Source organism: Felis catus, chromosome A3 (genome assembly GCF_018350175.1).
Source record: "Felis catus isolate Fca126 chromosome A3, F.catus_Fca126_mat1.0, whole genome shotgun sequence".
NCBI lineage: Eukaryota > Metazoa > Chordata > Mammalia > Carnivora > Felidae > Felis > Felis catus.
The window spans coordinates 66,885,821-66,900,474 of record NC_058370.1 but is presented as its reverse complement, the minus strand read 5'-3'; the positions used below and the strand labels follow the sequence as shown (position 1 = coordinate 66,900,474).

Genomic DNA, 14,654 nt, shown 5'->3' with positions numbered 1-14,654 from the left:
TATTACTCGGCAATCAAAAAGTAGGAAATCTTGACATTGGCAACAATGTGGATGGAAGTAGAGTTTTGCTAAGTGAAATAAGCCAGTCAGAGAAAGACAAAAATCATATGATTTCACTAATGTGTGGAATTTAAGATACAAAACGGATGAACATAAGAAAAGGGAGGCAAAAATAATATAAAAGAGAGGGAGACAAACCATAACAGACTCTTAAATACAGAGAACTGAGGGTTGCTTGAGGGGTGTTGGGTGAGGGGATGGGCTAAATGGGCATTAAGGAGGGCACCTGGGATGAGCACTGAGTGTTAGACATAAGTGATGAATTACTAAATTCTATTCCTGAAATCATTATTACACTATTTTAACTAACTTGGTTTAAATTTTAAAAAAAGGAAAAAAAAGGAAAAAAAAGTACAGCAAAAAGGAGACTTCCCTTTCACACTGATCCCCTACACATAGATTTCAGCCAAGTACCATCAGTTTATAAAATATATTTCCAGTGTGCCTGGGTGACTCAGTGGGTTAAGAGTCCAGTTTCAGGGGCGCCTGGGTGGCTCTGTCGGTTAAGCATCCGACTTCGGCTCAGGTCACGATCTCACTGTCTGTGAGTTCAAGCCCTGCGTCGGGCTCTGAGCTGAGCGCTCAGAGCCTGGAGCCTGCTTCCGATTCTGTGTCTCCCTCTTTCTCTGTCCCTCCCCCACTCATGCTCTGTCTCTCTCCTTCTCTCAAAAATAAATAAACGTAAAAAAAAAAAATATGAAGAGAGTCTCAAAATTTAAAAAAAAAAAAAAAAAGAGTCCAGTTTCAGCTCAGGTCATGATCTCATGGTTTGTGGGTTTGAGCCCCGCATCGGGCTCTGTGCTGACAGCTCAGAGCCTAGAGCCTGCTTCAGATTCTGTGTCTCCCTCTCTCTGTGCCTCCCCGTTCACACTGTCTCTCTCAAAAATAAACATTAAATTTTTTTTTATATATTTCCAAACACAGGCCATGCACACACAAACATTACTTTGTTCCTCTCTTACATCAATGGTTGCAAACTACAAACAGTGCTCTGTATCTTGGCCTTTTTTTTTAACCTAATATATTTTGGAGATTGTTCCATCACTACATAATCCGCTTCTTTCTGTTTATAGCTACAAACATTCCATTGACTCTGAGGATGTACTATAATTTAGTCTCTTACTGATGAACATATAGGTTGTTTCCAGTCTCCATTACAATGCTGTATGAATAATCTTGTACATGCTTCACTCTCCAATCTGAGTACATCTGTAAGGTAAAGCCCCAAAACTGGATTTTATCAAAGAATACAGTGATTTTGATAAATATTGCCAGACTATTCCCTTTGGTTGGCTGTGTAAATTAACACTATCATCCATAAAGTATGAGTGCCTTTATTTCCCCTATCCAAGCAGCACAGAGTTTTCAAACTTTCTGGTCTTCATCTCAGATTACTGGTTCTGAGCTAGGAATAATCTTGCTTCTCTAGCAGACATTTGCCAAAGCCTGGGGACATTTGGGTTGTCAACTGAGGGAGGGAGGATAGCAGAGTATTAATGGAATCGCATGGGTAAGGCAGGGGTGCTGTTAAACTTGCACAGGATACAGGGGCACCTGGGTGGCTCAGTTGGTTAGGCATCCAACCTCAGCTCAGGTCATGATCTCCCATGATCTCTGCACTGACAGATAAGAGCCTGGAGCCTGCTTCGGGTTCTGTGTCTCCCTCTCTCTCTCTCTGCCCCTCCCCTGTTCACACTCGGTCTCTCTCTCAAAAATAAAAATATTTTTAAAAAAATTTTAACATGCACAGGATAGCCCCTCACAACAATAATTACTCAGTCCAAAAAAATACCAATAGTGCCAAGGTTAAGAACTCTTACTAGAAAAGTGTCCCACCTTAGTTTTGATTTGCAATTGTCAATTTCTTACAAAATTAATAAAATCACTCACACCATCAAATTGAATAAAAATTCAATTTTCTTATAATAACAGGTAATACCAGTGATAATACCACTTAAAAGTATTTAAGGGGCCCCCTGGGTGGCTTAATCAGTTGAGCATCCGATTCTTGATTCCAGCTCAGGTCAATATCCCAGAGGCCTGGGATCAAACCCTGCATTAAGCTCCACACTGAGCATGGAGCCTGCTTAAAATTCTCTCCCTCTCCCTTTGCTCCCTCCCCTGCTCTCTCTCTCTCTCTCTCTCTCTCAAATAAAAACTAAAAAGTAAGTAATTCAAAATAGGGATGCCTGGGTGGCTCAGTCAGTTGAGCATCCAACTCTTAATTTAGGTTCAGGTCATGATCTCACGGTTCATGAGTTCGACCCCTGCATCTAGCACTCAGTTCTTAGCAGAGCCACTTCAGATCTTCTGTACCCCCCCTCTGCCCCCCCCCCAACTTGTGCTGTCTCTCCCTCCCTCTCTCTCTTAAAAAGAAGTATTTTTAAAAAATAATAGGGATGCATGGGTGGCTCAGTCAGTTAAGCATCCAACTTCTGCTCAGGTCATGATCTCACAGTTCCTGGGTTCAAGCCCCATGTTGGGCTCTGTGATGACAGCTCAGAGCCTGAAGCCTGCTTCGGGTTTCTGTGTCTCCCTCTCTCTCTCTCTCTCTGTCCCTCCCCAGCTCACACTCTGTCTCTATCAAAAATAAATAAACATTTTTTAAAATTTCTTTTAAATAATAGATCATGTCAAGTATAAATATCAAATACAATTAAGCATGAAGATTAAATGACATAATTCAACTGTTTTGTACACCTAAACACAGCTAATATTCCCAACATTTCTTCATTAGTTGTAAGTACTAGTATTAGTTATAAGTTATTAGTATAAGAACCCCCACTGTCTGCCACCCTCAAAAAGGGCTCAAATCTTGCCTAAGGTTCTTCCCTAGAACATTCCTCGTGATCTCATCCAGGACTGACAAACAAGTATTTACAGGGACCAGGCCAGGTATCAAATGAGCAAAGGAAGCCAAAGGAAGAGAACAACAGAGCTGACATGACAAGTGACTTCAAAAGAGATCATATAGAGTGGTGGGAACAGTGACAAAACAAGGAAAGCACATGAGAGTAAAGGAGCAATCTGGAACACATCAGAGAGCAGCCACTCAGCTCCAAACCCACTGCTTTGCTGCGGGGATATTCACACGCAGAGTTTTCAACTGGGCAGACTTTTCAAAAGCAGCTCAAAATATGGTTTTTTTTCATGAAATGTCCCTATGTTTAAAATACAGGCAATCAGTTCAAACGTACAGCAAAACACTATTTAGGCCACCAGTCTTCAACTCAGTCACATTTTTCTTAGACTTGAATAGATTGCTGTTTCTCTAGCTTGCATTTAGAAAGCAAGTTGCATGAAAATTATGTTTACTCTATACTCCCATTCAACAACGCCTGTACTCACACTTCTCAGAGGCATCCTCCAAAACGAAGGCCTCCAGCCTGCAACAGACTCACATCTCCCAACTAACACTCACTCACGATGAGAACCTGAGTGGAATGGTAGGTCCCATTTAAATTATTTCCTGGTTTTGCCTAGCACTCATTCCACTTTGCCCAAAACTCTCTGGTGTTTTGTTTTTTTAATTTTCTTTTTAACATTTATTCGTTTTTGAGAGACAGAGAGAGACAGAATGCAGGTGGCGGAGGGGCAGAGAGAGAGGGAGACACAGAATCAGAAGCAGGCTCCAGGCTGTCAGCACAGAGCCCGAGGTGGGGCTCGAACTCACGGACCTGTGAGATCATGACACAAGCTGAAGGACACTTAACTGACTGAGCCACCCAGGCGCCCCTCTCTTTTTTTTTTAAGTTTGTTTATTTTGAGAGAGAGAGAATGAGTGGGGGGAGGGCAGAGAGAGAGAGAGAGAGAGAGAGAGAATATCCCAAGCAGGCTCCATGCTGTCAACAGAGCCCAACCATGGGGCTCAATCCCACCAACCAGAAGACAATGAGCTGAGCCAAAATCAAGAGCCAGACCCTCAACTGACTGAGCCACCCAGGTGCTCCCTCTCTCATTTTTAATACTAAAAGTCCCATGTTCCAGGAGCCCTCTCAATCCCAAGAAAACTAGAATGATTGGTCACCCTACCAACCTATCCAGTTGAATTCCACATGAGTAATATTATTCATGATGAAACATCATTAAAATAAGGAAAAAAATTTTGCTCAAGGAAAGCACTGACACAAAAATCACAGAGGAATTTCTCCCAAAGACACTTATAAACACCACTGTGAAGATTATCAGCAACTTCCAATAAATACAATGAATTTAAAAAATACTGCTTTTCAAATCTTCCTTTACATTTTAGAAGGCAAAATGTAAAGTCTAACTCAGCAAAAACAATTCTAAGAGAGGGAAAAAAAAAAATCATCAGTCTGGCAAAATTCTGAAACAGCTCTTAAATCATCAACCCAGTACGATGTGTCAGCAGAACTGTCTGGCCAGTACAGGGTTTTTAAAGCATCTGAAATTGAATGCTATCACCAGATGAACAAGCACTCTCAGATCCACAAGCCCCACCACTCCCTATTACATTCAACTACTTTGCACATCAATGTTATCTACTTGGCTCTGGGTAGAAGGAATCCGGTCAAGTCTTTCAACCTCTTTCAACCGACAAATTCAACAGAACACAGGTTCACAACAGTGGTAATTTCTTAAGAGTGGGTGGAGTGAAGAGACAAATGAGGTAATTCCCCTCCCCCCATGGCCTCCCCTACCTCCATTGCTAAGGTACAGAAGGGCTGCCCAACTGCCAAGGTTATCCTCCAAAGATACTATTTCTCTCAAAGGAGTTTTTGTGACATACTGGGTGGCAGTGCATTTTAAGTCTTATTTACTGACAGGCATCTAAAATACAGCTACTTGGGGTGCCTGGGTGGCTCACTCGGTTAAACATCTGACTTCAGCTCAGGTCATGATCTCCTAGTTCGTGAGTTTGAATCCCATGTCAGGCTCTGTGCTGACAGCTCAGAGCCTGATGCCTGCTTCGGATTCTGTGTCTCCCTCTCTCTCTCTGCCCCTCCCCTGCTCATGCTTTTGCTTTCTCTCTCTCAAAATAAACAAATAAACATTGTAAAAAAATAAACACAACTAATCAGATGGGAGGTAAAACTGACCTCCTTGCATGAAATAAGGGACAGAAAGCTACCCAGCCTCCACCTGGGATACAGCAGAAGGAACAGCCTCATGTTCATACAAGATTCTTCTCTTCAGGAATAATTTGGAGCCCCCAACCTCATTCAGCTGACAATTACCATGTGTCTGCTACACGTGGGCACTGTGCCAGGTGCTGGGGTTCAGAGGAAGACACTGGTTAAAACACAGTTCCTGCCCTCTAGGAGCTTTCAGTCTACTGGGATAGATGGGCAATATGGTAGAATACATGTCATGTCTAGGGTAGGAAGCAAGCCTCAGGTCAGGGAACACCTAAGAGGCACAGCTAACCAGACCATCTTAACGTGGGAATCAAAAAAGACTTCCAAAAGGAAACGCTTTCTAAGCTGAGATCTGACAACAAAAGTAATTTTCTTTTTCAGGGATTCAGATTCCTAATCTACAAATTGGGAGCTAGGTACTAACCCATCTCACAGGGCTTTATTACAATAATGTTATCACTAGATGTTGAAAATTAAAAGTAGCTAAGAAGATGCAACTAAGTCTAAATGCTAATAGAATGAACCAGACAGAAGAAAGAAAGGATCAACAGAAAGCCACATCTGAGAAGTGGGGATGGGATCCAGACCATAGCAAAAGGCCACCTCCTCACTGACACAACAGGGAAGGAAAGAAGGTACAGATGACATTAAAAAGTATAGGTTCAAGGGATGCCTGGGTGGCTCAGTAGCTTAAGCATCCAACTCTTGATTTAGGTTCAGGTCATGATCTTGTGGTTTGTGGGTCCGAGCCCGACATTGGGCTCTGCACTGTCAGTAGGATTCTCTGTCTCCCTCTCTCTGCACCTAACTCACTCATGTGTGCTCACTCTCTCAAAAATGAATAAAATTTTTTAAAAAGTATAGGTTCAGGAAATAACCCAAATGTCTGTGAACTAGCAAATGGATAAAAACAAGATACAGTATATCCATACAATGGATTATTATTTGGCAATAAAAAGAAATGAAGTACTAATAGCAGTGATGAATCTTGAAAATATTTCTAAGGGAAAGAAGCCAGTCATGAAAGACTACATATTTTATGGTTCCATTTTTATGAAATGTGCAGAATAAGCAAATCTAGAGAGAATGCAGGTTAGTGGTTGCCTAGGTTTGGGAGAACAGGAGAGGGTGGAAGAGGTGGGGAGTGACTGCTAATAGGTACAGGTTTATTTTGGGGGCTGACAAAAAATGTTTTATTTTTTTTTTTATTTTTATTTATTTTTTTTTTTAACGTTTTTATTTTTGAGACAGAGAGAGATAGAGCATGAACAGGGGAGGGGCAGAGAGAGAGGGAGACACAGAATCTGAAACAGGCTCCAGGCTCTGAGCTGTCAGCACAGAGCCCGACGCGGGGCTCGAACTCATGGACCGTGAGATCATGACCTTAGCCGAAATCGGATGCTTAACCGACCGAGCCACCCAGGCGCCCCCAAAAAATGTTTTAAAATTTACTATGGAAGCACCTGGCTGGCTCAGTCAGTAAAGCAGACGACTCTTGATTTCAGGGTCTTGAGTTCGAGTCCCATGTTGGGTACATACATTACTTTAGAAAGTAAATATAAATAAATAAAATGTGCCATGTGTAATGGTTTATTACAAAAACCACGGATTTGTAAAAATAAAAACAATCTGAACCGTTTACTTTAAGTGTGTAAATCATATTGTATATTAATAATATCTCAACAAATCTGTTTTACCTAAAGTATAGGTTTAAGGGCAGGAAATTGAGGGACTTCTCGTCTAAGGATTTCTATTTTCTCTAGTCAGAAACAAGTTCAACTGCTCAATAACATGGGAAAAGGTCACAGGGTCCAAGATTTGTAGAGTGCAAGTACACGTGGTCCTCATCATGCCTTACAGTTCTGCAATAAGCAATGATGCCTAGAAACATAACTAACCTTAACTTGATCAGGTTTCCAGGTGGAACAGAGAAACAAAGAAAAAGGTTTTTTTAATCCTTTAACATTATGCATAGTATTAAATTGAAGGAAAATTCCTCCCAAGAAACAAGTATTGGCAGCCTTACACCAACGATGACACATTATTGGGAGGCCTACGTGGCTCAGTCAGTTAAGCATCTGACTCTTGATTTTGGCTCAGGTCATGATCTCACAGTTCATGAGTTCGAGCCCCACATCAGGCTCTGTGCTGGCAGTGCAGTGCCTGCTTGGTATTCTCTCTCCTCTTTCTGCCCCTCCCTTGCTTACATACATGCTCTCTCTCTCTCTCTCTCAAAATAAATGAATAAACTTAAAAAAAATCAAGGGGCATCTGGGTGGCTCAGTCAGTTAATCATCTGACTCTTGGTTTAGGCTCAGGTCATGATCTCACAGTTCATGAGTCCGAGCCCCATTATGGGCTCTGGGCTGACAGTATGGAGTCTGTTTGGGATTCTCTCTGCCTCTCCCCCACTGGCTCTCTGGGTCTCAAAATAAATAAAACTTCAAAACTTCAAAAAAAATTTTTTAATAATAAATAAAACATTATTTAAAAAGATCTTCAGTTACACGGCATCCTGCATAGTGAAAACTGCAAGACATCAGCTTTGAAGATCTACAGTACATTTTTGCTTTTGAGTCCCTCCCTCTTCCAATTATTTCAGCCGATTTCTAGTAACAAATGATTGATCTTTTTGTAACTATTATCCTACACAAACATATATTAGAACAATCATTTACCTAAAATGTGTATTTGGCATAAATGTCTAACATAAGAACTAGATCCTTAGGAATAACCCATTTACTTGCTAATCTCTGAAAAGTTAAATTCACCTGTTTTTAAAGTTTGTTTATTTATTTAGAGAGAGACCATGCACACGCACACAATCAGGAGAGGTCAGAGAGAAGGAGGGAGAGAATCCCAAGCAGGCTCCATGCTGTCAGTGCAGAACCAGATGCGGGGCTCAATCCCAAAAACCCATGGCATGGGATCATGACCTGAGCAGAAACCAAGAGTCAGACGCTTAACCAAACTGAGCCACCCAGGGGCCCCAAGTTAAATTCACCCTTAATGCCATTCTCAGCATGACTAAGAGGAGGTGACAGTCTAGGTTACTCTATCCTTAGAAATGTGCCCAGTAAACACATTTCAACCTTCAAGAGCAATAAAAGGAAAATTTTTGTTTTTTAAAAGCCTACACTCCAGTATAAAAGATTCCTGGATATTTATACTAAACTTCCTTCCCAATAAATGGGTATAATGCTTAATATCCATTATTCCTTCCATAATCTAAAATAGAAAAACTATTAGAATCATTAACAGGTGCATAGAAAAATCAGTGATTCAATGTACACAAACATACAAGTATGTTTAGAATTTTTTACATCATTTTAAATGCTTAAACTATTCTCCACTGCATAATACAAAAATAAGAGAGTTAAGTGCACTAGCCTGGAAAAACTTTAAAACTGGAAAGCAACTTAGACCACCGTTAACTATGAAGCCATCCATAATGATCTCTGGCTGGTCTTCATTGATCCCAACACCTCTACTCTTGCCCCTTCTAACAACCCCTACCCTACAGCCAAATGATCCAACATATCACTTCACCTTTTACTTAAGTCATCCAACTTCTCAGGGACCTACAGCATAAAATTCCAACAACTCAGTACAACATAAAGAGCCTTTCATCATCTGATCCCATCCACCTGAGCCACCCTCCTCAGGGTTTTCTGCTCTAGCAACAGCAATCTGCCTCTTTTCAGATCCTCTCCGCTGCAAACACCCGGTCCTTCAAGACTCAAGTGAAATTCAGCTTCTCATGCAGTGCTTCTGAGGTCTCCAATCTTTGGCATTCCTGCCTCTTTGTCTCTTCAACTTGCTACGGAGCACACCTCCACAATTTTTCTCAGTGAATTGTTATTTCTGCCTTGCTCTCCACCAGAAAGATCTCTGTGAAGGCAGGGATACCGTCTTTCCCAGTGTCCATAACCCTGCGTGATACAGCAGCACACTCAACAAATTTTTGTCTAAGGAATAAAACATCCTTTTTGTCAATAACATCCCATCTGCATGTGACAAAAGTAGCACTAGAAGCTACGACTCCTCACTCCTGCCAGAATGCTCTTTCCATCAGAATGGAGCCAGGCAGCAAAGATCAACACACAACATCTAGAACATATAGCTCACATAGGGTGAGAAGTTTGTACGTATGTAGCCTTAGAGGGAGAGATGATGCTGGAGAGATGGGGCTGGGATTACAGAGGACATGGAGTGACGAATTGAGGCACAGACATACGTAACTAGCCCAAGGTCACACAGCTATTAAGTGGAGGATCGCGACTTGAATCCAGGCAATCTGGCTCGAAGCGAGGTTCTGACCACTTGGCAACAGTTACTGCCCATCAACAGTAACCCATTCCAGATCCCTGCACTGCGTGTGGGCAAAAATCACACTGGTGACATAAAACGGTTTCCCAGACCACCTTCTATTTTAAATCTCACTCCTGGTCGGGAGTTGCGAGAAGATCCACAGGGCCAAGGCGGGGCGGCGGGCAGACACCCACGCGACTGCAGGGGATCAAGAAAGAACAATGTATTAAAACGCCTCGCCCAACGCCTGGCAGGCGGGACGCTCTCTCCGTGTCCGTTCTCCCTGTGTCCGTTGTTAGTTCAGGTCTAGGGCCGCTGCAGAGGGACAGACTCAGGACCGAGGCAGGGCAGGGGCGGGTGGCGCCCCACTTGGCCAGGCAGCGGCCGCAGAAAGCGCCATCCCCGGGAGGCACCGACGTCTCCGCTCCCGTGCCTCCTCGCCCAAGAGTCGCACGCCGCCCATTGCCTGAGAGGAGCCCCCTCCGCGGGGTCCCCCGAGCCCGCGCCGTCCCCGCCCTCACCTGGCGGCCCTATGTACTTGACCACCCCCTGGGTCTTGAACACTTCTCGGGCGGCCAGCAGCGCGTCCTCGTGGTGTGCCGTGTAGAAGTCGCCCCGGTCGAAGAGGCGCACCGTGGTGGTCGGCTTCTCCGGCATGGTCTGGAAGAAGCGCACGAAGCCGATCTCGGCCGCGCTCTCCAGCTGCAGCGTCTCCTTCGGCAGCACCGCCATTTCGGAACCTCTCCACCGCCTGCCAGAAAAAAACTGCGCGACCCCGCACCCGCTAAGCTGTTTCCCGCCTCCCTTCCCTCCCTCCCGTGCGACGTCCGGCCTCTGCGGAGTCACCCAATCAGCACCGAGCGTTGCATTTCGGTGGGTGGGAGTCCGCCGCGGCAGCCAATCACAAACGGACGCGGCCCAGCTTCCCGCGCACGCTGGTAACTGTCTACTGCGCATGCTTGAGCCTAGGTCGCGCGCCGACCCTGGCAGACAGCCATCGTTAAAAGATTTTAGGTCCTCGAGACTTTTTCTGCTGCATCCGAAAGGAATCCAGGTGGATAGATAACTAGGGAAGGCGGCCGGGTGGGAAGTTTTGGCTCTCTTGAGTTTATTATGAACCCGGAAGTATGAGTGAGATCAGAAAGAAACTTGAAAACAAGGAAAAACTAGCCTTTCTTCCCGTCCTAATATATATTTTTTTAACTGCACCCCTCTCTAAGCAGGGAGTAATGCTTAGAATCGTTGAATCATTATATTGTACACTTGTAACTAACGTAACACTGGAGTTATACTGAAATTAAAAAATAAAATCACCCCCTTTCCCTGTCTCCCTTTTCCTTTTTAAGCAAACTGCCAACATCAAGATTACAGGTTTCTTCCACAACCTCCTTATTGTTCTATATTAGCCATATTCTTTCTCGTTTCTCCTTGACTGATTCATTCATTTAAAAACATATTTATGTGGCCTTCTATGTGCCAGCCTCTTCTAGAATCTGAGGATCACTAGAAATGGAAAGAGAAAAACCACTGCCTTTGTTCAGTTTGTATTCTCATGAATGAATTCAGATGATATATTAAGTAAAATTATTAGAAGATAACTGTATAGGTGGAAAATAAAGATAGGGTGAAATTTTTTTTAATGTTGAGCAAAGATCTGAAGGAGGTCAGAACGCATCCTGCACAGTCACCTGCCTTAGGAAAGGTATCCTGCTCTCCTGTTTGGCTCACTCTTTACCCAAGGAAGCAGCTCCAACCCTGATTCAACTGCAGAATTACTCCAGGGGCTTTTCAAAGATATAGCTGGGCCACACCCACATACAAAAGCTTGGAATTTATGAAGGTGGGGTTTTGGGATCCTTTTAAAAACATCCTTGGGTATTCCCAACAATCAGTTTTGAAACCAGTGGCCTACAGTTAAAATTCAAATATCTTGGAAAACAGAAAAAGTTTGGATCCTCTGCTGACTAATTTTCCCACAGACTTAACATCTCCCTCAGCCTGCAGTGCTCTCGCCTCTCACCCCATGTCTGTTATCTGGGCCAGTAAATTCCTCTTCCAGGGCGCCTGGCTGGCACAGTCCGTAGAACCCGAGACTCTTGACCTCAGGGTCCTGAGTTCAAGCCCCACGTTGGGCACAGAGCTTACTTAATAATTAAATTTCCTTTACCTTTCAAGGGTTGTGGCTTCAAGACAAACTTGTCTCTCTGCTCCAGAATGGCCCTTTCCTGTCCGTGTAGCAAACTCCCAGTCATCAATTTGTCTTCGATCCCAAATGTCTCCTCAGTCCAACCTGCCCAGTTTCTGCAGGTGTCGTCAGTTGCGTTATCTTCTGGAGTACCTACCACCTTATTCATATTATAACAATATTTTCTGCATTGTTTTATAATACCTGTTCACTTCTTTTACTAAACACCTGGAAACGACACCAATGAGTTTTTATAGTTAATGATAACAACTAATGTTCATCACCATTCACTGACAGGTGTTTTCCTTATTTTTACATGTGTTAACTCTTTTAATCTTTGAAACACAAGGTATTAGGTACTATTGTTATTCTTATTTTACAATGAAGCAATGGAAACTTGGAGATATGAAGTATCTGGCCCAAGATTACAGAGCTGGTAGTAAGTAATACAGTTCTGTCTTGTTCCAAATTCTGTATGCTTAACCGTCTGTGTGCCATAGGCCTGGCACCTATTGGGTATGCACTGTCAACAATAGCCAAAGTATGGAAAGAGCCCGAATGTCCATCGATGGATGAATGGATAAAGAAGATGTGGTATATAGATACAACGGAGTATTACTCGGCAATCAAAAAGAATGAAATCTTGCCATTTGCAACTACGTGGATGGAACTGGAGGGTATTATGCTAAGTGAAATTAGAGAAAGACAAATGTCATATGACTTCATTCATATGAGGACTTTAAGAGACAAAACAGATGACCATAAGGGAAGGGAAACAAAAATAATATAAAAACAGGGAGGGGGATAAAACAGAAGAGACTCATAAATATGGAGAACAAACAGAGGGTTACTGGAAGGGGGTGTGGGAGGGGGGATGGGCTAAATGGGTAAGGGGCATTAAGGAATCTACTCCTGAAATCATTGTTGCACTACATGCTAACTAATTTGGATATAAATTTTAAAAAATAAAATTGAAAAAAATAAAAATTGAAAAAATCCACTCTAGATTGTGAGCTAAAGCCCTATTTCAGAATATTTGGGTGAAGCACCCAGAATATCAGGGGTGAAGCACCATGCTAATCAAGATGGATCTCCAAAGCGTGAGCCTTCTAAACACCATAACCATGGTGGTTGCTCCTGGGCAGGGGAAGTTTTACCAGCAGTTCTGAAAAAGATAATGTGTTTGAAACCTGAGTTTTGTAGTCTGATGTCTTTAGCCATTCTTTTTGAGACATTATTACCATTTCTTTGTTTCTTTTTTAAGTGTATTTATTTATTTTGAGAGAAAGAAAGTTCAGGTAGAGTAGAGAGAGAGAGGGAGACAGAGAGAATCCCAAGCAGTGTCTGCACTGTCAGCACAGAGTCCTATGTGGGGCTTTAACTCATGAACTGTAAACTCATGACCTGAGCTGAAGTTGGACATTCAACTGACTGAGCCACCCAGGCACCCATTAAAACCATTTCTGAGAGACTATAATGGGCATAAAGTCCAGAAAATTCCTCCAGAGGACTATCAGCCTCGGCAGAGGACAGTGACTTTTAACAAAACATAGAAGATACCTAATGATCCTTTGCTTTGTATCCAGGCTAATAACAATGATCCTAACATGCTTTTTTCCTACAAAATGTCTTTTTTTTTTTTAAACTTTATTTTTGAGAGAGAGAGAGAGAGAGAGCATACACCAGGGGAGGGGCAGAGATAGAGGGGGACAGAGGATCCGAAGCAGGTCCTGTGCTGACAGAAGAGAGCCAGATGTGGGGCTTGAACCCACTGACTGAGAGACCATGACCTAAGCCAAAGTTAAATGTTTAACCGACTGAGCCACCCAGACATTCCCCTACAAAATGTCTTTGAGAAGAGGATCGAGCTCAGACTCACAACCCCGAGATCAAGAGTTGCATGTTCTTCCCACTGAGCCAGCCAGGTGCCCCAAGAAGTGGGTTCTTTAAATTAACCTGTTTAAACACAAGCTTGAAATAAAACTTTGACATGCACTTGTAATGAATTTGTCTAAGAGTTTGTCTTAAAAGCATCTTTTTATTTATTTTTTTAATCTTGTTTTTAATGTTTATTATTTACTTTTGAGAGGCTGCAAATGGGAGGGGCAGGGAGAGGAGACACAGAATCTCAAGCAGGCTCCAGGCTCTGAGCTGTCAGCACAGAGCCCGACGTGGGGCTCAAACTCATGAACCCTGAAATCATGACCTGAGCCAAAGTTAAAGTTGGACGCTTAACCAACTGAACCACCCAGGCGCCCCAAGAGCATCTTTTTTTTTTTAAGTCATGTGCATGGATTCAATGTTGTTGGAGCTCAGTGCAGTCTGCCCCAAGATATGCCACAGTGGAATGTTGATTGCTTTAAATTGAAATTACTGAAAAAGCAGCAATGCAAGAAGGGCCTCTTGACCCTTTATCTCCCTGAATGCAGGAAATAAGTCTCCCATGTGAAAGGTGCCCCCCACATCACCTGGAGACTGAGAGTAGCATCCGTATCACCAGAGGTGGGAATTCAGGGCTGAAGAAGCCTATATAAACAAATCTTGTCGTTTTTACTAATTTACTACCCCAGCCCAAATTCTGGTTAGAATTCCTTTACTAATTGAAACTCCCAAACATGTTTTCTTTGTCCTGTCAATTCCTCACAGATTTATGTTTCTTTGTCTAAAATGTATAAACACTGCATACATTTGTCATTTCCTTTGGTCTCAGTTTTTTTTTTTTTAATTTTTTTTCAACGTTTATTTATTTTTGGGACAGAGAGAGACAGAGCATGAACGGGGGAGGGGCAGAGAGAGAGGGAGACACAGAATCGGAAATAGGCTCCAGGCTCTGAGCCATCAGCCCAGAGCCCTACGCGGGGCTCGAACTCACGGACCGCGAGATCATGACCTGGCTGAAGTCGGACGCTTAACCGACTGCGCCACCCAGGCGCCCCTGGTCTCAGTTTTTTTATTGAACCTCTGTGCCCATGTAATTTTGTTTTTTTCTTCTGTTA

General features: G+C 43.0%; 1 protein-coding gene across 1 annotated transcript in view; it reads right to left on the bottom strand.

Annotated features, from left to right (window-relative positions):
• MSH2 (mutS homolog 2) overlaps positions 1-10,280 on the bottom strand; it is an 81,551-nt gene extending 71,271 nt beyond the window's left edge. The window contains exon 1 of the mRNA XM_045054181.1: positions 9,995-10,280. Within this exon, the coding sequence (XP_044910116.1) occupies positions 9,995-10,205 (211 nt within the window). The 5' untranslated portion in view covers positions 10,206-10,280. The remainder of the gene's footprint in view (positions 1-9,994) is intronic.
• Between the last annotated feature and the right edge of the window lie 4,374 nt (positions 10,281-14,654).